We start from the raw sequence: 21,532 nt of genomic DNA on the forward strand, positions 1-21,532 counted from the left end.
AGCTAATGCTATCTCTTAAAAAAGCTGAAGTTTCCAAGGTAAACCAAAACAGAAATAAATTTGGAGTGGGTAACTGACCAGACTGTTAGGAAGGATTTCCACCTCTGAACCAGGAACCCTAAACAAGCTTCAGTGCACAGGTCTGAAGACTGATCTGTCCTTCCCCAGACTGACACTCTTACCAGAGGTGCCCTGACTGTGGTGGTGCATGGTATAGGTAAGCTGGCATTTTTTAAAGGTGTTGGTTAAAGTATAAATTATTAAAATTTTATGAAAAGCAAGGGCACTTGTCAATATTTATTAAAAACTTTAAAAGCATACACAGAACTTCTGTTTCCCACCACATGCAGCTAAAAATAAGAGATGTTTCATTTAAAAAAACAAACAAACACGATTCTTTTTTTTTTTTTTTAAATATTATTTTATTAGTTGGAGGCCAATCCAAACACGATTCTGAAATGTGGAGAGGCGACAGACTGGGAAGGGACCTTAGGGCCCAGAAGATTCAGAATTGAGTTCTCCTTTTCTTTTTCCCTCATATATTCCGGACTAGGTGCTGAAGAAGTTGGCAACCCAGAAACACCAACTACTGTAGTCTCAAAAAAAAGCTGCAGCATAAGTCTGCCCTCTCAGGCCAGACGACTGAGAATGGGGCAGTCTAGCAGGACAGAATATTTTTGTGCAACCAACCCCACAGAAAACATGGTGGCCCGCTCCCACTCCATCTGGTAGTATCAGAGGAGATCAGCGACTTTCATCCCCACCAGTGACAATGACCCCCTCCCCTCAACAACATTAGTAGAGGCCAGGAGGGAGCCTGGATTTTACTGCCCAGCAGCACAAGGCAGGGTGGAATCTCCCTTCCCAGGCAGGGTGGAATCACAAAGGTCTAACTGAGAAATTACACCCACACAGCAGTGACTAGGAATCCCTACCCACAGATACCAAGGAGGCCAGGTGAGGAGCCTCCACCTCCACCCAGTAATAACCAGGCAGCACCTCCTATCCCCCCAGCAGTGTCAGAAGCCTGTTCTGTTGTACTCACCAACACTAAGATGACACACATTAGAATTATGTGGTAAAGTTTTAAAAGAGCCAGCATCAATATACTTCCACAAGCAACTATCAACATGCTTGAAACAAATGTAAATAGCCTCAGTAAAGAAAGAGAAGAACCAAATGGAAACTTCAGAACTAAAAATTACAATAACTAGCATAAAAAACTTGATAAATAAATTAAACTAAAGAAAGAAGAAACAATGAACATGAACAAACATGAACAAAAGGAATTTCCCATTCTGAACAAGAGGAAAGAGACTGGGGGAAAAAACCAGGGCCTCAGGGACATGTGGGACTATAACAAAAGACCCAATGCTCCATATAAATGTCATCTGAATCTTAGGAGCAGCAGAAAGGGGAAGGGGCTGAAAATGTATTAAAAAAAAAAAAAAAATAATAATGGCTGAAAACTTTCCAAATTTAGCAGAAGACATAAACTTACAGATTCAAGAAGTTGAGAGAACCCCAAACAAAATAAACCCAAAGAAATACATTCCACAATACATCATAAGCTTTTGAAAACTACAAACAACTGAAATAGTATATTTCTCATCAGAAACTATGGAGGTCAAGAGAAAGTGGCACAACACTTTTCAAGTGCTGAAAGAAAATAACTGTCAATCCAGAGTCCTATATCCAGCAAAAACATCCTTCAGGAAAAAGGGGGGAAATAAAGATCTTAGATGAAGAAAAACTTTGCTGGCAGAAGATTTATCTTAAATGAATGGCTAAATGAAATCCTGTAAACAGAAAGTAAATGATAAAAGGGAACCTTGTAATATCATGAAGAAAGAACAAGAACAAAATATAGGTAAATATAATTTCCTTTCCTCTAGAATCCTGTAAATGATGTGTGATGGATGAAGCAAAAATTACTACACATCTAATGTAGTTCTAACGCTGTGTCTGTAGAAGAATTATTTAAAACAATTTTAAGTGGAGTAGGATAAAATGATGTAAACAGAGATATGGTTTTCATATTTCACTTAAAATGATAAAATGATGACACTTGTAGACTGTGATAAATTATGTACATACAATGCACTACCTAAAAATCCACTAAAAAAAGCTACACAGATATACTAAAAAACACTACATATAATTAAAAGTGGAATTTAAAAATGTGTTCAAGTTAAAAAAAAAAAAAGAAAAATGTGTTCAAGTAACCCACAAAGGGGCAAGAAAAAGAAAGCAAAGGAACAAAAGAAAATAAAGAATAAAATACCAAACATAACCCCTAACATATCAATTATTACACTAAATGTAAATGATCTAAATACACCAGTTAGAGATAGGCAGAATGGATAAAACAATAGGATCCAATAATATAAGAAATTTCAACTATAACAATACAGGAAGGTTGGAAGTGAAAGGACGAAAAATTATGTATCATACAAACATTAAGCAAACGAAAGCAGGAGTTTATTTTGTCATCTAATAATTATCTATTATCAGACAAAATAGACATCAGAGCAAAGAAAATTACCAGAGATACTAACGACAAAAGATTAATCTACCAAGAAAATATAGCAATCTAAATATGTATGTACCAAACAACATAACTGCAAAATATGTGAATCAAACTAATAAAAGGGAGTGGAGAAAAAAAACAAATTTAAATTACAGTTGGAAACTTCAACTCCTCTTTCTTTTTTTTTTTTTCAACTTCTCTTTCAACAAGAGATAGAAAGGCTACATATGAGGTCAGCAAAGAAACCAAGAATCTCAAAAGTACAAACTACTACAACCTATTCAGTTTGAAATAGCTATTCAAGAAATTTCATGTGTAATTTAAAAGCTCCTGAGAAAGTAGACTCCGGGAAATTTCCTGGCATTCCAGGACTGGTTAGGACTCTTTACTTCCACTGCTGGGGGCATGGGTTCAATCCCTGGTTGGAAACTTAGATCCACATGTGGCAAAGCCAAAAACAAAACAAAACAAAAAACAATGCAGTCTACCATACTGACAGGCTCGAAAAGAAAAACTACATGCTCATATCAATAGATGCAGATAAGGGACTTGACAAAATTCAACCACCATGATAAAAACTCTCAGAAAACTAGGAATAAAAGGGAACTTTAACTTGATAGAAAGCCTCCACAAAAGCCTACAGCTAATACACACTACTTAATGGTGAAAGAGTGACTGCATCTTTTTAAAACTGGGAGCAATGTAAGGATGTCTACTTTCATCCCTACTATTCAACATAGTACTGAGAGCCGTAGCCAGTGCAATAAGCCAAAAAAAAAGGAACTAAAAGGCATATAGATCAGAGAGCAAGAAATAAAACTACTACTATTTGCAGATCACATAATCGATTATCTATGTACAAAACTTTAAGGAACCTACAAAAACATTTATAGAATAAGTGTATTTGCAGGGTCATAGGATACAAGATCAATATATAAAAACCAACTGTATCTCTACAAACTATCAATGGACACATGAAAAAGAATTTTTAAAAAGGAAACAGTATAAGTCTAACAAAACATGTACAAGGCTTGTATGCTAAAAACTACAAAATACCAATGAACAAAATAAAAAAACCTAAATAAATGAGAAACATACCTTGTTCATGGACTGGAAGATTATCTCCAAATTGTTACACAACTTTAGCATAATTCCTATCAAAATCTCAGTAAGAATTTCTGTAGATAGAGGTAAGATTACTCTAAAATTTATAGGCGAAGGCAAAGAAATTAGATTAGCTGAAACAATAGTAGTGGAAAGAACCAATTTACTTAATTCCAAAATTTATTATGTAGCTTCAATAATTATATTGTATAGTACTGACGGTGAGACAGACAAAAAGACTGATGAAATACAACAGAGAACTCTAAAACAGACCTGTACAAGCACAACCAACTGATATTTGGCAAAAATGTAAAAGCAATTCAATGGAGGAAGAACAGTCCTCTCAACAAATGCTGCTAGTTGGATATCTACAGTGGAAGGAAAAAGAAAAAAAAAGAATAAAAGGAAAAGAAAGAAATCACTCAAGCCATAATTCACACCTTATATAGAAATTAACTTGAAGTGGATTATAATTTACATGTACAACACAAAACTATAAAACTTATAGAGAAATATGTAATAGAAAGAGAGCTAGGTGGAATCTTTAACTTGCTACTAAAAGCACAACCCAGAAAAGACAAAGTTCATAAACAGGACTTGACCAAAATTAGAAGTCTTTGCTCTCCAAAAGAGCCCATTAAGATGAAAAGACAAGCTACAGACAGGAGAAAATATCTGTAAACCACATATCCAACAAAGGACTAGAATGCTTAAGAAATTCTCAAAATGAAACATTAAAAACTGCAAATGATCCAATTACAAAATGGGCAAAAGATATGAATAGGTATTTCACTGAAGAGGCAAATAAACACATAAAAAGACATTCAGTATCACTAGCCATCAGGGAAATGCAAATTAAAACCACAATCACTATGCATCTATTAGAATGGCTAAAAATTTTTAAATGGCATTATATGCTACCAAGAACATGGAGTAAGTGGGTCACAAATACATTATTGGTGGGAATGTAAAAGAAAAGTCTGAAATAGAATGTAATAGAAAAGTCTGTCTACTTTAGAAAAAACTAAACATGAAACCACCCTATGACCTAGTGATTACACTCCTGGGAATTTTTCCTCAGAGAAATCAAAACTTCTGTTCACATAAAAACCTGTATATACACCCCATATAAAAGTGCTATGTGGGGCTGTTCAACACAAGCTTAATTATGTACTTTTGTGAATGAGAGTTGGCATGTCAAATGCATCCTCTAGAAAAATAACTGGTGTAATATTAAGACTTGTTTTCTAAAGTTGATACCATGGGTTATTTTTGTGAACAGTCTGATGTTTGGGACCTTTTTTTCCTCAAAATAAAGTCCTTATTAAACCAGAAATTAAAAAAATAAAAATAAAAAAAAAAAACCAGGAATTTGAAGGAAAAAGAAACCCTAAAAACCTGTATATAAATGTTTATAACAGCTGTTAAGAAGCTGTTAATTCAAAGAATGGAAACCACCGAGATGTCCTTTAATGACTGGAGACTTAAATCAACTGTGGTACACCAATACCTGGTACATCAACAGCATCAAAAGCATAAAAATGAACAAAACTACTGATATAGGCAACAACCTGCATGCATTTTCAGAGAATTATGCTTAGAGAAAAAAGCCAACCCTAAAAGATTACATACTGTACGATTCTCCTTATGTAACATTCCTGACATGTCAAAATTATAGAAATGGAAAACAGATTAGTGGTTGCCAGGAGCTGATGAATGGCAAGCAGGATGGAAGTGGGTACAGCCATAACAAGATAACAGGAGGGACCCTTGGCATAATGGAAAGGTTCTCTATCTTGACTGTTAATCAATGTCAATACCTGGTTGTGTACTGTAGGTTTTGTAAAAATGTTATTTGAGAAAATGGGTAAATGGTCATTGAGACCTCTCCGAAGTATTTGTTATAATTGCATATAATAGATTTGCATGTACAATTTCTCAAAATTACAAAATTCTAGAATAAATTTCTCAATAATTGTACAATTATTCCAAAATAAAACTATCTAAAAATTTTAAAGATGGTACAGTACTTCTCTCAAATGGGGCAGTGAGGAGTAAGACTAATTAAAAGCAGATCTGATATATATGCAAGATACACATATAGCATGGTAAATATTTCACATTTAATAAGCTGTATGTTCAAATTTAAATGAAATCAACAGAAATTAATGCATTTCTGAAATTAGTCTTTAAAAGTAACTAAATTTCGGTGATGGCTGCATACTATGAATACACTACAAACTAGTGAATTGTATACTTGAAAGAGTGAACAGTATGGTACACAAATTATATCTCAATAAAGCTGTTAAAGAAAAAAAAAAAGGTACTTGAAATGTGGAAAATGCTCTTCAAAATTTTATCAGGATATTCTAATCTTTCTTCAACTTTCTAAGATCAGCTAATTTGCAAAGCTAGAATAGTATTATACATTTTCAGACCGTGAGGGTCTTGCACAAAAAACTGCAGTTTGACTCTTGCACCTCTTGTCACAGTGCAAACAAGACTTCATCCAGGCCATTTATCCTAAAGCTGCGCAGAGCAGTAAACCTGGGAGTCAGCCTCTAGTCCCTGCTTCAATGTACAGGTAAAACCAAGCGGAGAAACCCCAGGACAAAACTAGAGTTCACACCTCAGGCCTGAGTCATCTCTCCTCCGTTATGGGTGAAGGGCAGAGAGAGCAAGTTCTTGTCTGTACTCAATGTCTCGCTATCAGTTTTCTACTAAGCTTCGGGACACAACTTACACTAACATCAGGTAGCTTTGCGAAAGGGAAAAGGTAAACTAGTGTGTTCCTCGAGGAAACGCGCTTCATCTCAACATGAGCTACCATATCCCTGAAAGAAAGAAGCGTACTGAATACAGTAGCGTACGGCAAGCTAGTCTACCCATTAAGGGTGTTGCCCCCAAAGAGTTCACCGGGAGGATGGGTGCTGTGGGTACTAAGCAAGGAGGGCTCCTGAGTATATGGGCACTGAGCACGCGTGCAGCAGAGTAACCCATCCATTAGGGGTGTCACCCTTTAGAGCACAGAGAATGGAAACGATGAGTGCCGAGTACAGTCAAGGTACTGAGGAGAGTGGAGGTACCAAGTGCTGGAGGGTAATTCACTCAAGGGTTCACCCCAGAAGAGCGCAGGGAGGATGGGTATGGGGGTACTGAATACACAGGATAGATACTGTGGGGTAATCCGCTCCTCAAGGGCGTCACCTCAAGGAACACAGGAAGGATTAGTACTATGGGCACTGAAGACAGAGGGGGTACTGCAGAGTAATTTGTTTCTCAAGGGGTCGTCCCAGGGGCGAAGGGTCAGTGCGGACAGAAGCCGACCAGCGGCTTCGCGCTCTGGGAAAAACGAATGTCCACAATTCACAGCCGGTTCGTCAAGGGCGCGCCACCCTTCCAGCCGACCAGGCGGGGAGAGGACACAGCCTGATGACTCCCACGTGACGCCTCCTCGACCTTGGGGGTCACCCTGGCCGCTGCGCCCGTTCCCTCACATCCGCCGTGCAGCCCACCCCCCTGGCCATTACAGCCAATGGCTTACCGCTCCGCGCCCCGCGCGACCTCTGCGCACGCCCGCACCCGCCAATCTCCGCCCGCCAGGAGGCGACCCCCGCACCATTGGCTCCCACGTCCGTCTGTCAGGCTCCGTCCCACCCACCTCCCCCCGTCAGCCCCGCTCCAGCCAGGTCCACTCCCTGTCACCGGGGCGGCGGCGCTAACGAGGGTGCGGCGGCCCTGCCCCATGCCAAGACCATCGCCTCCTGCCTGACCGGAGCGGAGCCTCCCAAATCCTGCTGGACCCGGCGGCCGCGCAAGCCTACCTGTCTCCGGCTCAGCTCCACCCGAATGAGGCGCCGACACCCCACTCCGGGGCACCAAACTCTCGGCCCCGCCTCAGCGTGTGGCGTCAGCACGCCGCCCCTCCCTGAGACGAGAGGGGCAGCCCCTACCTCGTGAGCGGGGCCTTGACGTCACAGAGTCGCGCCCACATCTCCTGTGGCGCCGTCTTGGGGTGATAGTGTTAGCTTAGAGGTTGTGGCTTGCTTTTGGCATGTCCGGTCCTGACCGGCTTGCGTGACAGTTCTGAAAGGGGGTGTACATGTTGCTAAGTACTGTCTCCTGCAGTAGGCTGTCAGGAGTCCTTTGATGGAGAACTCACCTGGTGTGTGCTGTCAGAAACAAACCTTGGTCGGCAGTGCGCGCTCGAGGCGCCGCAGGCAGTGACCGTGGAGTGAGAACCAGGAAGTCCTAACTCTGACACTAGGTTTTCCCAAAGTAGGCAACGGGCCTGCGGGAGCCTTCACTTGGTGCATGGATGGTTTATTATGCTGTTTCATCGAATACCAAGTGGTCATCCGCTTTTAGAGGTTATTTTACTTACTGCTGAGAAAGGGGGGGGGGGACCACTTTCACTAGGACACCTCAATCGTAGATACAAAACTGTTTTCAAAATGTGGAGGACAAAAATCTTAATTTTGTTGAAATATGGTAAGTTGTAAGCAATCACATACTGAGAAAGTCCTTTCAGTTCTTCAGTCTTTATTAGCAAGGGAAAAGCATCATTTAATGCTAAAGTGTCTTTAATTCCACTTTTTCTTCTTTCCCTTTTCTGACCAAGATAAGACTTAGGCTTAGGTGGACAATAATAAAGGTAGAAGTTACTTGGTCTTCCTGACTTGTGACAGGTTATCTTTGAGATATATGGCAAGTAATAGGTTTTCTGATTTACTGTAATACTAAAATGTTTTATTTTGTAATAAAAGTTTCCATTTTAAGACTATGTTCAGTCGCTCAGTCATATCCGCCGACTCTTTGCGGCCCCTTGAGTCGCAGCACGCCAGGCCTCCCTGTCCATCACCAACTCCCTGAGTCTACCCAAACCCATGCCCATCGAGTCAGTGATGCCATCCAGCCATCTAATCCTCTGTCGTCCCCTTCTCCTCCTGCCTCCAGTGCCTCCCAGCATCAGGGTCTTTTCCAATGAGTCAACTCTTCACATGAGGTGGCCAAAGTATTGGAGTTTCAGCTTCAGCATCAGTCCTTCCAATGAACACCCAGGACTGATCTCCTTCAGGATGGACTGGTTGGATCTCCTTGCAGTCCAAGGGACTCTCAAGAGTCCTCTCCAACACCATAGTTCAAAAGCATCACTTTTTCGGCTCTCAGCTTTCTTCACAGTTCAACTCTCACATCCATGACCACTGGAAAAACCATAGCCTTGACCAGACGGACCTTTGTTGGCAAAGTAATGTCTCTGCTTTTTAATATGCTATCTATATTAACTAGATACTAGTATGGGAAAGTGGCATCCAAATGACCGACAGTAGGGAAAGGCTGTTCCACACTGTCTTGAATTGTTCCTCTGTGTTTATTCCCCACAATTTAAAGGCAAGGACTGTGTCATGTGGCAAAGCCGGGGATAGTGAGGTGACAAAGGACAGTCATCTGGTCATAGGGATCTCACCTTGAAAGCTCCATAGAGGACACAAGTGTATGAATCTGGGCCGAAATTCAGACAGAACTTGCCACCTGCTGGCAAGTGTGATACAGACTTGTAGCAATTTCTAAATTTCTCAAGTGAAGTGAGTGAAAGTCGCTCAGTCATGCCTGACTCTTTGGGACCCCATGGACTATACAATCCATGGAATTCTCCAGGCCAGAATACTGGAGTAGGTAGCCTTTCCCTTCTCCAGGGGATCTTCCCAACCCAGGGCTCTAACCCAGGTCTCCTGCATTACAGGCCAATTCTTTACCAGCTGAGTCACCAGGGAAGCCCACATTTCTAAAATGGAAAGGCAAAGTAGAGGTGGGTTTTTTTTTTTTTTTCCTTTTGTTTTTTTAAGGAGGAAGTAAAGGACTGAACTGAACTGAACTGAAAGGGGCTTCCCTGCAGCTCATTAGTAAAGAATGAGCTTATTGCTCCTGCAATGCAGGAGCCTCCAGTTCTATCTCTGGGTCAGGAAGATCTGCTGGAGGAGGAAATGGTAACCCACTCCCGGTATTCTTGCCTGAAAAATCCCATAAACAAGAGAAGCCTGGTGGGCTGCATCTCAAAGGGTTGCAAAGAGATGGATACAACTGAGTGACTGAACACACACATACATAAATGCTTGTGAAAACAAAGTTAGGCTGATATGTGTTCTGTGGATTTAAAGACTAGCAGAAAGCGAAGGAACCAAGGAACAAACCAGTGTTTTTTTTCTTTCTCTTTTTATTGTGGTAAAATATAAGAAAAAATTTGTCCTTTTAAAGAACAATTCAGTGGCATTAATCACTTTACAATGTTGTACAACCATAACCACTATCTATTTTACCATTCCAAAGAGAAATTCACAGGAAGCTCAGCTTGGTGCTCTGTGATGGCCTAGATGGGTGGGATGTGGGTGGGGAGTGGGGGGAAGTCCAAGAGGGAGAGGATATACATATGCATACAGCTGATTCATGTCATTGTATGGCAGAAACTAACACAACATTGTAAAGCAATTATGCTCCAATTAAAAATAGTAATAAAAGAGAGAAATACTGTAACCATTTAGCAGCAATAACTTCCCACCCCCCTCCCTTCTTCCTTCTCACTGGGTAACCTCTATTATACTTTGTCTCTATAAACTTGATGAGTCCATCTACCTCATATACAGTATCATATGAGGTACTGTATATATCTCATAGATAGTATTTGTCCTTTTATGTCTTGCTTATTTCACTTAGCATGTTTTCAATGTTCATCCATACTATAGCATGGATCAAAATTTCTTTCCTTTTCATGGCTGAGTAATATTCTGTTTTATGGATATACTGCGCCTTGTCTATCCATCCATCGGTTGATGGACATTTGGTTTGTTTCTACCTTTCTGCTTTTGTGAATAGTGCTACTGTTACTGAACTAAACTTGGGTCTACTTGCCTGACTGGCAGCGAGACCAATCTACTGACACCAGGTTGTGGTGAAAGGAAATACAGTGTCTATTGCAAGGCCAAGCAAGGAAAAAAGGCAGCTTGTGCTCAAAAGATCAGAACTCGTCAATGGTTTCAGGAAATGTTTCGTTTGTTTTTTAAATTTTTATTCTTTATTTTTGACTGTACCACATGGCTTGCAGGATCCTAGTTCCCTGGCTAGGGATTGAACCCATGACCCCAGTAGTGAAAGTACAGAGTCCTAAGCACTGGACTGCCAGAGAATTCCCAGGGAAGTGTTTTGAAAGGCAACATTAGGGGAGAGGGTCACAGGGTGCCTGGAGGACATTCTAATGATTGGTTGGTGGTGAAGTAACTAGGTGCTATTTCAGGAGTCAACATCAGCCTTCTGGTTCCAGCTGGCCTGGGCTCTGTGTGCTTGTGTTCAGCATGCAGTTAACGTCCTCCACCTAGTGGGGGTTTTTGTATCTGCAAAACAGCTCAAGGATACGGTTCAGAATACTATCTATAACTCTTGAGGAGGAACTATAAAGGTCCTTGACTTTGTTTTATGGCTAAATTATTATTAATTTGTCTGGACTGTTTTCCTTTGTTTTTGCCTTTTCTCACTTCTCTGATTAAATTTGCTCTTTGGAACTTAGGGTAAGCTTAGGGGCTTAAGCTTTTCTACAAACAAGAGACAGGGGAGGGCTTCCCTGGTGGCTCAGTGGTGAAGAATCCACCTGCCAATGCAGAAGACATGGGTTAGATTCCTGGTCCAGGAAGATCCCACATGCCTATGTGCAACTAACATCCCACATGCCTATGGGCATATGGGAGCAACTAAACCCATGTGCCACAACTACTGAACATGTGCTCTAGAGCTCTAGAGCCTGTGAGCCACAACTACTGAGCCCGCATGCTACAACTACTGAAGCCTGCACGCCCTAGAGCCCATGCTCCTACCAAAAGAAGCCACTGCCATGAAAAGTCCATGTACCACAACTATAGAAAAGCCTGCTCACCACAATTAGAGAAAAGCCTGAACAGCAATGAAGACCCAGCACAGCCAAAATTAAATAAATAAAATTAAAATCTTAAGAAAAAAGAGAGACGGAGATATTTGAGTCTGTCCCTGGAAACTCCCACAGAATCCTGCTTGGTTTCACGACAATGACCATTAGCTTACAAGTGTCTGTCAAGTACTTGTTTACAATTTTATTGGGTATTTCCTAGGAGCGTAAGTGGTTGGTCATATGGTAATTCTATCTCCAGCTTTCTGAGCAAGTACTAAACTGTTTCCCACAGGGGCCATACCATTTTACATTCCCACTAGCAGTGCATGATGGTTTCAATTCTTCTGCATATGCTTCAGTACTTAATTTCCTAAACAAAATTTTTATTATAGCCATATTAGTATGAGTGAGGTGATATCATTGTTGTCTTGTTTTGCATTTCCCTAATGACCAATTATGTCAAACTTTTTATGCGCTTATTGGCCATTTGTATATCTTCTTTGGAGAAAAGTTTAAGTTGTTTGCCCTTTTTTGAATTGGGGTTTTTGTCTCATTGTTGAGTCGGAAGAGTTCTTCATATATTAACCCCTTATCAGGTATATGAGTTGCAAATATTTTCTCCCATTCTGTAGGTTGTCTTTTTACTTTATAACGTTCTTTAATGAACAACAGTTTTAAACTTTGAAGTCCATTTTATCCATGTTTGTTGTTATTGTTGCATAGTTCATTATCTGTCACAGCCAAGAATCCATTGCTAAATCTGAGATCATGAAGATTTATCCTTCTTCTAAGAATTTTATGGTTTTAGCTTTAACATTTAGGTTGTCTGTGTGTTTTGAATTAATTTTTGTATATGATGTGCAGTAGGAATCCAACATCATCTTTTTGCATATGGCTTAAAGCTCAACATTCATAAAACTAAGATCATGGCATCTGGTCCCATCACTTCATGGAAAATGGATGGGGAAATGGTAGAAACAGTGGCAGACTTTATTTTTCTGGGCTCCAAAGTCACTGCAGATGGTCACTGCAGCCATGAAATTAAAAGATGCTTACTCCTTGGAGAAAAGTTATGACCAACCTAGGCAGCATATTAAAAAGCAGAGACATTACTTTGCCAACAAAGGTCTGTCTATTCAAGGCTATGGTGTTTCCAGTAGTCATGTATGGATGTGAGAGTTGGACCATAAAGAAAGAAAGCTGAGTGCTGAAGAATTGATGCTTTTGAACTGTGGTATTGGAGAAGACTCGAGAGTCCCTTGGACTGCAAGGAAATCCAACCAGTCCATCCTAAAGGAAATCAGTCCTGAATATTCATTGGAAGGACTGATGTTGATGAACTGTATATGATGTGCAGTAGGAACCCAACATCATCTTTTTGCACATGACTTAAAGCTCAACATTCGTAAAACTAAGATCCAATACTTTGGCCACCTGATGTGAAGACCAGACTCATTTTATGCTGGGAAAGATTGAGGGCAGGAGGAGAAGGGGACGACAGAGGATGAGAATGTTGGATGGCATCACTGACTTCAATGGACATGGGTTTGGGTAGACTCCAGCAGTTGGTGATGGATAGGGAGGCCTGGTGTGCCGCAGTTCATGGCGTTGCAAAGAGTCGGACACAACTGAGTGACTGAACTGAACTACCCAATAGGCAACTCCCCATTCTCCCCCCTCCCCACTTGTAACCACCATTCTGTGTCTCTGAATTTACTACTCTAGATACCTCATATAAATGGAGTCATATATTTGTCCTTTGTGACTGGCTTATTTCACTTAGCATAATATTCTCAAGGTTCATCCATGGTGTATCATATTGCAGAATTTCCTAAGGCTGAATACTACTCCATAGTTTGTATATGGAGTATACACATTTTGTTTATCCTTCACCCACTGATGAACATTTGAGTTGCTTTTACTTGTTGGGTATTGTGAATAGTGCTATGAATATGGATGTGCAAATATCTTTCCAAAATCCTGCTTTCTTTTACAGATCTATCCAGAAGTGGGATTGCTGGGATATATGGTAATTTGGGTCTTCCTTAGCGGCTCAGCGGTGAAGAATCTGCCTGCAGTGTGGGAGGCTTGGGTTTGATCCCTGGGTTGGGAAGATCTCCTGGAGGAGGGAATGGTAAGCCACTCCAGTATGCTTGCCTGTAGAATCCCATAGACAGAGGAGCCTGACAGGCTACAGTCCAGAGGGTTGCAAACAGCTGGACATGACTGAAGTGACTGAGCATGCATGCATGTAATTTAATTTTTTTGAGGAACCTCAATACAACTTTCCATAGTGGTTGAGCCATTTTATGTTTCCACCAATAGTTCACAAAGGTTCGTTTCTCCACATTATCAACACTTGTTCTTTTCTGTTATTATAATAGTGAACATTTTAAAAATTGTTTTTGGCTGTGCTGGGTCTTTGTTGCTGTATGGGCTTTTCTCTAGTTGTGGCCAGCAGGGGCTCCTCTTCATTGCAGTGTGCAGGCTTCTCATTCTGGTTGCTTCTCTTGTTGCGTAATGCAGGCTCAGTGGTTGTGGCACACAGGCTTAGTTGCTCTGTGCCATGTGGGATCTTCCCAGACTAGGGATCAAACCTGTATTTCCTGCACTGGCAGACAGATTCTTTACCACTGAACCACCTGGGAAGCCTTGTTATTATTTGTTAATAGTAGTCATCCTAATCTGTGTCTCTCATAAAGACACTTGTCATTGGACTTAGGGCCCACATAGATAATCTAGGATTATCTCATCAAGATCCTTAATTACATTTGCAATATCCTTTCTCCAAGTAAGGTGACATTCACAGGTTCTGGGGACTCGAACATTGACATGTCTTTGGGGGACCACCATTCAACTCATTATACTCCTTTTATTTTCCTCCCTGATACTTTCCTCCATCTGACATGCTATGTATTTACTCATTTATCTAGTTTATTGATAGACAATAATAAAAATAAGTCTGCAAGGACAAGGACTTTTGTTTCGTTCACCAGTGTGTTCCCAGGGTTTAAAAGTGTCTGGTACAAATGGCTATTCAGCAGATACTGGTTGAATGAACGGCTAGCTAGCCTAGGTCAAGGCTTGCAGGAATTTCTTCCTCCCACCTTTGCAGGGTAAAGGTCTGGGGCCAGGGGAATTAGATTACCTAAGACAGCTTTCTTCCTGTGGGGAATGCAAACTTTTTTTTTTTTTTTGGCTGTGCCATTGCAGGATTTTAGTTCCCTGACTAGTGATTGATCTCTAACCCTCCTACAGCAGAAGCATGGAGTCTTAACCACTGGACCGCCGGGAAAGTCCCAATAATATCAAGATTATCTATCAATTAGGACAAATTCCAGGGTTCTTTTTAAGAAAAGAAAGAAATACAGATACCATTTTTTGCTAAAGGGATTTAGAATTCCTTCGATAAATGGCTGATTTTATACCTACAATGGGAGATGTGCAAAATGGAAAACAAGGAAGACCCTAAAGACTACTAGAATTGTGTCAAAAGGGTATAGCAAAACAATGTTTTTTTTTTTTTAATGCAAAATAGGTGTTCAAAAAGTATTTATTAAGTCGCACTAAATGACATTTTTGAAGTTCAAGTAACGGAATGTGGCAGAGCAGCGCTTGAGCCCAGATCTGCGAAAACAATGTTTTATTGGAGAATCTGAGCATTAAAAAGGGTAATGGGTTTAATGCACTGAAACACACTGTCTTACTGTAAATCCTCACTGGCTCTAGATTTGTTTGAAGGATATACCAAGGGCAGAGAAACATGTTAAGTGTCACATTAAGAAACAATCAACCAAATTCAGAATGTGGAAAATTCTACGGGTCAAATGATCAAATTGCTTCAATAAGTAGATAGCATCACCATCATCAACAATGGAAAGGGAAGGGGAATTGCTTATCCAGATTTGGCTTCCTGTGGTCCACAGCAGTCTGAAAATATTAAATAGAAAATTCCAGAAATAAACAACTCATCAATTTTAAATTGCTCACTGTTCTGAGTAGTATGGTGAAATCTTACTCTGTCCTGCCTGGGACAAGAATCATCTCTTTGTCCAGGCGTATCCTGCCTGTTTATAGCGGCCCTCTTAGTTATCAGGCTGGCTGCACCACTATCACAGTGCTTCGGTTTAATTAACAATGACCCCAAAGTGCAAGAGTAGTGATGTTGGCAATTCAGGTAAGTCAAAGAGAAGCTGCAAAGGGCTTCCTTTAAGTGAAAAGGTGAAAGTTCTCAGCTTACTAAGAAAAAGAAGTCTTATGCTGAAGTTGTTAAGATCTATGTTAAAGGGTGAAACTTCTGTGAAATTGTAAAGAAAGAAAAATTCTTGCTGGTTTTGCTGTTGAACTTCAAACTGCAAAAGTTACAACCACAACATGATTCCTCCTTAGTTAAGATGGAAAAGGCATTAAATTTGTACAACAAAACTTTCTGATACCATATTCATATAACTCTTATTACAGTATAATGTTCTATTTTGCTATTAGTTATTGTTAATTTTTCACTGTGCCTAACTTATAAACATTACCATGGGTATGTATAGAATAAAACACATGAGAGAGAGATTTTTGGCACAGTCTGTGGTTTCAGGCATTCACTGGGAGTCTTGGACCATATACCCCTTAGACAAGGTGTGACTACTATGTATCAAAAGAGGTTTAAAAGATATATAAATGAATGTAGTAAATAGACCTTTTTAACAATCCAAAGTTTATTGAGATGGAGTGGGGGGAACTGAAAATATACTAAGTACTAGAATTATTATTTTTTTTTAGTACTAGAATTATTAAAGAATTATTTTTGTTTTGGGTGTGATAATGTTATTTTTAACAGTCCTTATTGGCTAGAAATACACTGGAATATACCTATATGATGTCCAGGGAATCTTTAACACACTTCAGGAAAAAAGTGCAGAAATGGATAAATAAAATAAGACAAAATTTTGATTGTTGCTGAAACTGGTTGCTAGTATTTGAAAGCTCATTGTTAACTATTCTATGTGTTTGGAAATTCTCTTAGTAAAAATTTTAAGACAAATTTTCAACCTTCCTTTGCTCTAATTCCACACCCAGTGAGGACCTTTCTGGCTTCTTTTTTGCCTTCCTCTGTCCCACAAGAGGAATGCTCTCATTAGGAGATGTAAACATGCCTCATAGACCTCCTCATTCTAAGTTTTCTTCAAGACTTTTCCTCAATTTTCTTAGCCCAGATATTCATTCTCAAGTTGCACCAGTTTGCTCAAAGAAAAGAAGGTGAAGGACACAGAACCTTGGAAAAGGGAGGAAACTGCACAGAGATCATCACTTAAACAAGAAGACTGTCCCCTATTGAATTTGGATGAGATCACAAGTTGTTCTCACGACTGACTGCTGAATGTGGCTAGACTGTGACTTCTTGTCCATTTCATTAAAGCTGAGCCATATGCTAATATTTAAAAATCAGATTTCATACTTAAACTCAAATTTCCAGCTTCTGATAAAAGAGATCTTATTTTCCGTCCTCACTGCACAACTGCTGCTGCTCAGGGTTTCCTTGTAAAACTTCTTTAAAGCCACTAGGATATTTGCCTTGGTTCAATCCCACTTTTTAAGAGATAAATAGGAACATATCCAACACTAAGCAGATTCCTGGGTGGGGAAGACCCTTGGAGAGGGAAATGGCAACCCACTCCAGTATTCTTGCCTGGAGAATCCCATGGACAGAGCCTGGCAGGGTACAGTCCGTGAGGTCGCAAGAGCCGGACACGACTTAGTGACTAAACCACGGTAAGCGCGGTAAGAATGATTTTTACAGGGTTTGTGTTTAGGAAGGATGGGAAGCAGCAGAACAAGCTCTGGGCCCCCACTTGCACTTGTCATGGGCCCATCAGACCCAAGAGGCTGGATTTTGTTCTGTTTCACATCTCTCTCCACTCTGAGCCCTAAACCACCGTGAGACAGTGGAGCAGACCCACAGCCCGAGAGACTGCATGTTCCACATCTTCACCTAGAAGACAATGAGCAGCTGGACAAGTTGAGAGAGAACAATAAGGGCTGGAAACAGAGGCGGAGACGCCGCCGAGCCTCGCCCTTTTGGTGCAGTTCTAGTGACCACTGGACCGTCTCTATTTGTCCCTCTTCCCACACATCTCTCACCTTTAGCCCAATCTCCACTTTCTCTTACTGGTAAGCACCCCCGGGTGACTATCTGTGAGCACTTCGGTGTATACCCCTAGCAGAGGAGTGTCAGAAAATAATCATTCCAACACTGTCATCTCAAGCAACAAAACCGATAAACTCCTAAAATCTGGAACACCTAAACCTGTTGGCGCCTCACGGCTTGGAATACCGTTTCCTGTAGGTCTGTTTGGAGCCCCACCCAGGTGAGGCCTCCACCCCGAGGTCAAGGCTTCCAAAGGCTCGGTGAGCCCCTATTCCTGGCGGCACCGAATGTGCCTGAGGCTCCTACACGATTTCTCACACCGGTATCCGCCTAGTCGGAGTCTCGTGAACGGTCTGTCGGTCCGGGGACTCCGACTTTCCTTTCCTCGGTGGACCCCGAGTTCGGAAGCCTACGTCGACCCAATCTTCCGGATACGGGACTCAAGCCCCAGCGCAGGCTGACGGGTAAGCAGCAGGGGCGAAGGGGTTGTGAACATTTCCGTACGCTTGCTCTGCCACGCCGCGTTTGCTGGGAGCAGGGCGCAGGCGCGCGCATGCGCACTGAGGAGAAGCAGCTTTTTGGTTGTTGACGGAACCCACTACGCCTCCAGAGAGAGGGAGGGACCAGTCAGTCTCCGGGCGTCCTGCGTTTGCGCACTCTCCCCTCGGCCCTGTAACTTGGCTTAAAGGACGCGAGCGGGGCGGGGCGGGGCGGGGCGGAGCGGACGCAGAGCGGGAGTCACCGCGCAAGCGCGTCCTGCGCCTGGTCGTTCTGCGTCGTCAGGGAGTGGGGCGCAGGTGCGCGCATGCGCACTGGGCAGAGGGCGCGCGTTGGCAGGTGTCTCGGCTGGGCGTCGGCGGGCAATGGGGTTGCCGGCGTTGCTGCTCCTTGCTCTGTGCGCAGCAAGCGCCCGGGGGCTTTATTTCCACATCGGCGAGACCGAAAAGCGCTGCTTCATCGAGGAAATCCCCGACGAGACCATGGTCATCGGTCAGGCGGGGCGAGGGTGGATCGGGCCCTGAGTTGTCCCCAAGACGCCGTCGGGCTCTCCGCTCGCAGCGGCACTCTGAGGACGCGGGACGGTGACCGGGCGAGCAGTGCCCCCTGCCTGGCGTCCCGGGAGCCGCGGAGTGTGGGAGCCGGACGGACTAGGCGGGTTGTGACAGCTCTGTCTGTTCCGCAGGGAACTACCGCACCCAAATGTGGGATAAACAGAAGGAGGTCTTCCTGCCCTCGACGCCCGGCCTGGGCATGCATGTGGAGGTGAAGGATCCTGAAGGCAAGGTAGGGCCACCTTCACTAGAGCTCTTGGGTTGGACAGAACTCATAAGACACGAGCTTGCACTTGGCGAGGTTAGAGTAAAGGTGTGGGCTTTCACTGACTGCTCTGTTGCAGGTGGTGCTCTCCCGGCAGTACGGCTCAGAGGGCCGCTTCACCTTCACTTCCCACACTCCCGGTGACCATCAGATCTGCCTGCACTCCAACTCTACCAGGATGGCTCTCTTTGCTGGAGGCAGACTGGTAACAGTTTTCTCTTGGCCATAGCTCAGAATCTGTCACTTGGTTCCAAAGTTTAGATTTACTAAAGAACCTGCCTGCCAACGCAGGAGACCAAGAGATGCAGGTTCCATCCCTGGGTCGGGCATATCCTCTGGAGAAGGGCATGGCAACCCACTCCAGTATTCTTGCCTGGAGGACCCATGGACAGAGGAGCCTAGAGGGCTATGGTCCACAAGGTCACGAAGAGTGGGACATAACTGAAGCGACTTAGCAAGCATGCACATCATTTGTAACTCCTTGTGGCACAGTTACAAGTAAGAAATAGACGTTGCCCGCCTGTCCCACAGGGACAAGAGTATGTTCCATAGCCTGGAACAGACCATCAGAGGTTGCATCACTTAGACATCATAATGTCACAATGACGCTGACTTTGGGGTCCAACCTTGTTTCCTCCTAGCGTGTGCACCTAGACATCCAGGTTGGGGAGCATGCCAACAACTACCCTGAGATTGCTGCCAAGGATAAGCTGACGGAGTTGCAGCTCCGAGCCCGCCAGCTGCTTGATCAGGTGGAGCAGATCCAGAAGGAGCAGGATTACCAAAGGGTAAGGGCATGTCACTGTACTTGGCCATGGCAGTTGACCTTTATACCCATTACACCTGGCAGTGTCTTCCTGGGGCTTTCCCTACTCGGGAAGCCGGCTGTTCAAAGACTGGAATGGAGGGTATCAGTGCAGGTGGCCATTTTTCAGCTCTGTAGAATGAAGTGTAGAGAGGACAGTTCACCCTCTAGCAAAATCCATTGCCTGCCTCCTTATTTTGGGATCTTGCTTTTTTTTTTCTTTTTTTTTGGGGGGGATCTTGCTTTAAGTGGTTTAAGAATGTGATTTCTGTTCTAGCAGAGAAGCTCATGGAGGGGCAGCATGTTACTTCCTTGGGGCACTCTCAGGGGAATCAGAGGCAGTATTTCAAAAGGTGTTTGGTCCCACAGTTGAGCAGTGGCATGGGAGGGAAGGACCTTGCAACAGCTGAGACTGTCTCTCCTGCACATTTAACCCTGGGTTCATTGTCCTACGCAGTATCGTGAAGAGCGCTTCCGTCTGATCAGTGAGAGCACCAACCAGAGGGTCCTGTGGTGGTCCATCGCTCAGACTGTCATCCTCATCCTCACTGGCATCTGGCAGATGCGTCACCTCAAGAGCTTCTTTGAGGCCAAGAAGCTGGTGTAGTGTCCTCACCACATGACCCTTTCCTGTCACCTCAATTATTTGGTACTTTCCCCACCCAATATCTTATCCACCTGGATTCTGAGGGAAAAAAAAAAGTGAAAAAAGAATATAAGCCACATTGGTTCCATGGCAACAAAGCATTCAGATCAACCACTTGTTAACACTGGTTTTCAAGGACACAGGACACTGGTCCAGGCTTTCAAAGATCTGTCTTGGGGTTTGTGCAGAGCTGGAACTGACCCAGGACTAAGTCTTCTTTTGCATCCAGTGATTCCCCTCTTTCTCATAAAATGAGCAAATGAAAAACCCTCCTACGCCTTTAACCTTTCCCTTCATCTACTTACGAAGTAGGCAACCAAAATGCTCCATCGAGGAGGCCTGCCTCACTGCTCTGCTGTCAGTCTTGGGTTCACTCAGCAGCTTTGTGAATGTAAATAGGGGCAAAGGCCCCAGAGGATTGAAAAGTTTTTCTATATATTAGAACTATTTTTTGATAAAATTATATATTTTCCTTCCTAGTTGAAGTGTTACTGCCTTTGTGTGACTAGCTGAAAACATTGGTGCAGTCCCTTCTGCATTGTTTATGCACACATCCTTGATAACTTAACTACCATGGCAGCTCCCAGGACTTCAGCTCTCAGGGCCAGAGAGCAGCTGCTCTCAAGGCCTAATCAGAGGGCCAGGCAGAGAATTCTCCAGGACACCTGTGGTTTCCATCACACAGGGCCTGAATTCAAGAGTGAGGCAGTGACAGCTCACACAAGGCAGGACACTGTTACCCTCCTGTTTCCCTTAACTTTTATTTAAGCTGTGGTAAATGTTTTCCTTGCGGGAACCAGATTTGGTTCTTTATACAGATTTTTCCAGTGAAATAAAACGTGTTGTAGTAGCTGTGTTTGAAATGAAATAAAGAGGCCGTGGGCAGAGGGGAGGCACCAAAGGAGATGGAAGAAAAGCTCTTGGTCTGGGTGCTTCTGCAGCTGACTGGGAGCGGACTTGGGCATGTGGGCTTGTGAGGCTAGGGAACAGACAGGGTGGTGGCTCAGCCATGCACAGAGGGCAGCCACGTAGGCTTGACAGCAAGGAATCCTGTGAAGGGATTAAGTATCTGTTTCTTA

General features: G+C 42.7%; 2 protein-coding genes across 4 annotated transcripts in view; one reads left to right on the forward strand and one right to left on the reverse strand.

The window, feature by feature from the left end:
• The window catches only part of OGDH (oxoglutarate dehydrogenase), a 67,052-nt gene extending 59,497 nt beyond the window's left edge, over positions 1-7,555 (reverse strand). For all 3 annotated transcript variants that reach the window (XM_065939938.1, XM_065939937.1, XM_065939939.1), the window contains exon 1: positions 7,459-7,555. The gene's annotated coding sequence lies outside the window, so the exon portion shown is untranslated. The remainder of the gene's footprint in view (positions 1-7,458) is intronic.
• A 10,922-nt stretch (positions 7,556-18,477) lies between these two features.
• Positions 18,478-21,303, forward strand: TMED4 (transmembrane p24 trafficking protein 4). The gene is made up of 5 exons (XM_065939710.1): positions 18,478-18,675; positions 18,869-18,969; positions 19,082-19,207; positions 19,644-19,790; positions 20,265-21,303. The coding sequence occupies exons 1-5, from the start codon at positions 18,549-18,551 to the stop codon at positions 20,412-20,414; spliced, it is 651 nt and encodes a 216-aa protein (XP_065795782.1). The 5' UTR covers positions 18,478-18,548; the 3' UTR covers positions 20,415-21,303.
• The last annotated feature ends 229 nt before the right edge of the window (positions 21,304-21,532 follow it).

This window comes from Muntiacus reevesi, chromosome 6, assembly GCF_963930625.1.
Source record: "Muntiacus reevesi chromosome 6, mMunRee1.1, whole genome shotgun sequence".
NCBI lineage: Eukaryota > Metazoa > Chordata > Mammalia > Artiodactyla > Cervidae > Muntiacus > Muntiacus reevesi.

Bases quoted from the DNA above. Each gene is read 5' to 3' on its own strand.
- TMED4 (XM_065939710.1), top strand. From the start codon at position 18,549: ATGGGGTTGCCGGCGTTGCTGCTCCTTGCTCTGTGCGCAGCAAGCGCC. The intron at 18,676-18,868 runs GTCAGGCGGGGC...TCTGTTCCGCAG, and splicing joins CGACGAGACCATGGTCATCG to GGAACTACCGCACCCAAATG. The intron at 19,208-19,643 runs GTAACAGTTTTC...GTTTCCTCCTAG, and splicing joins TCTTTGCTGGAGGCAGACTG to CGTGTGCACCTAGACATCCA.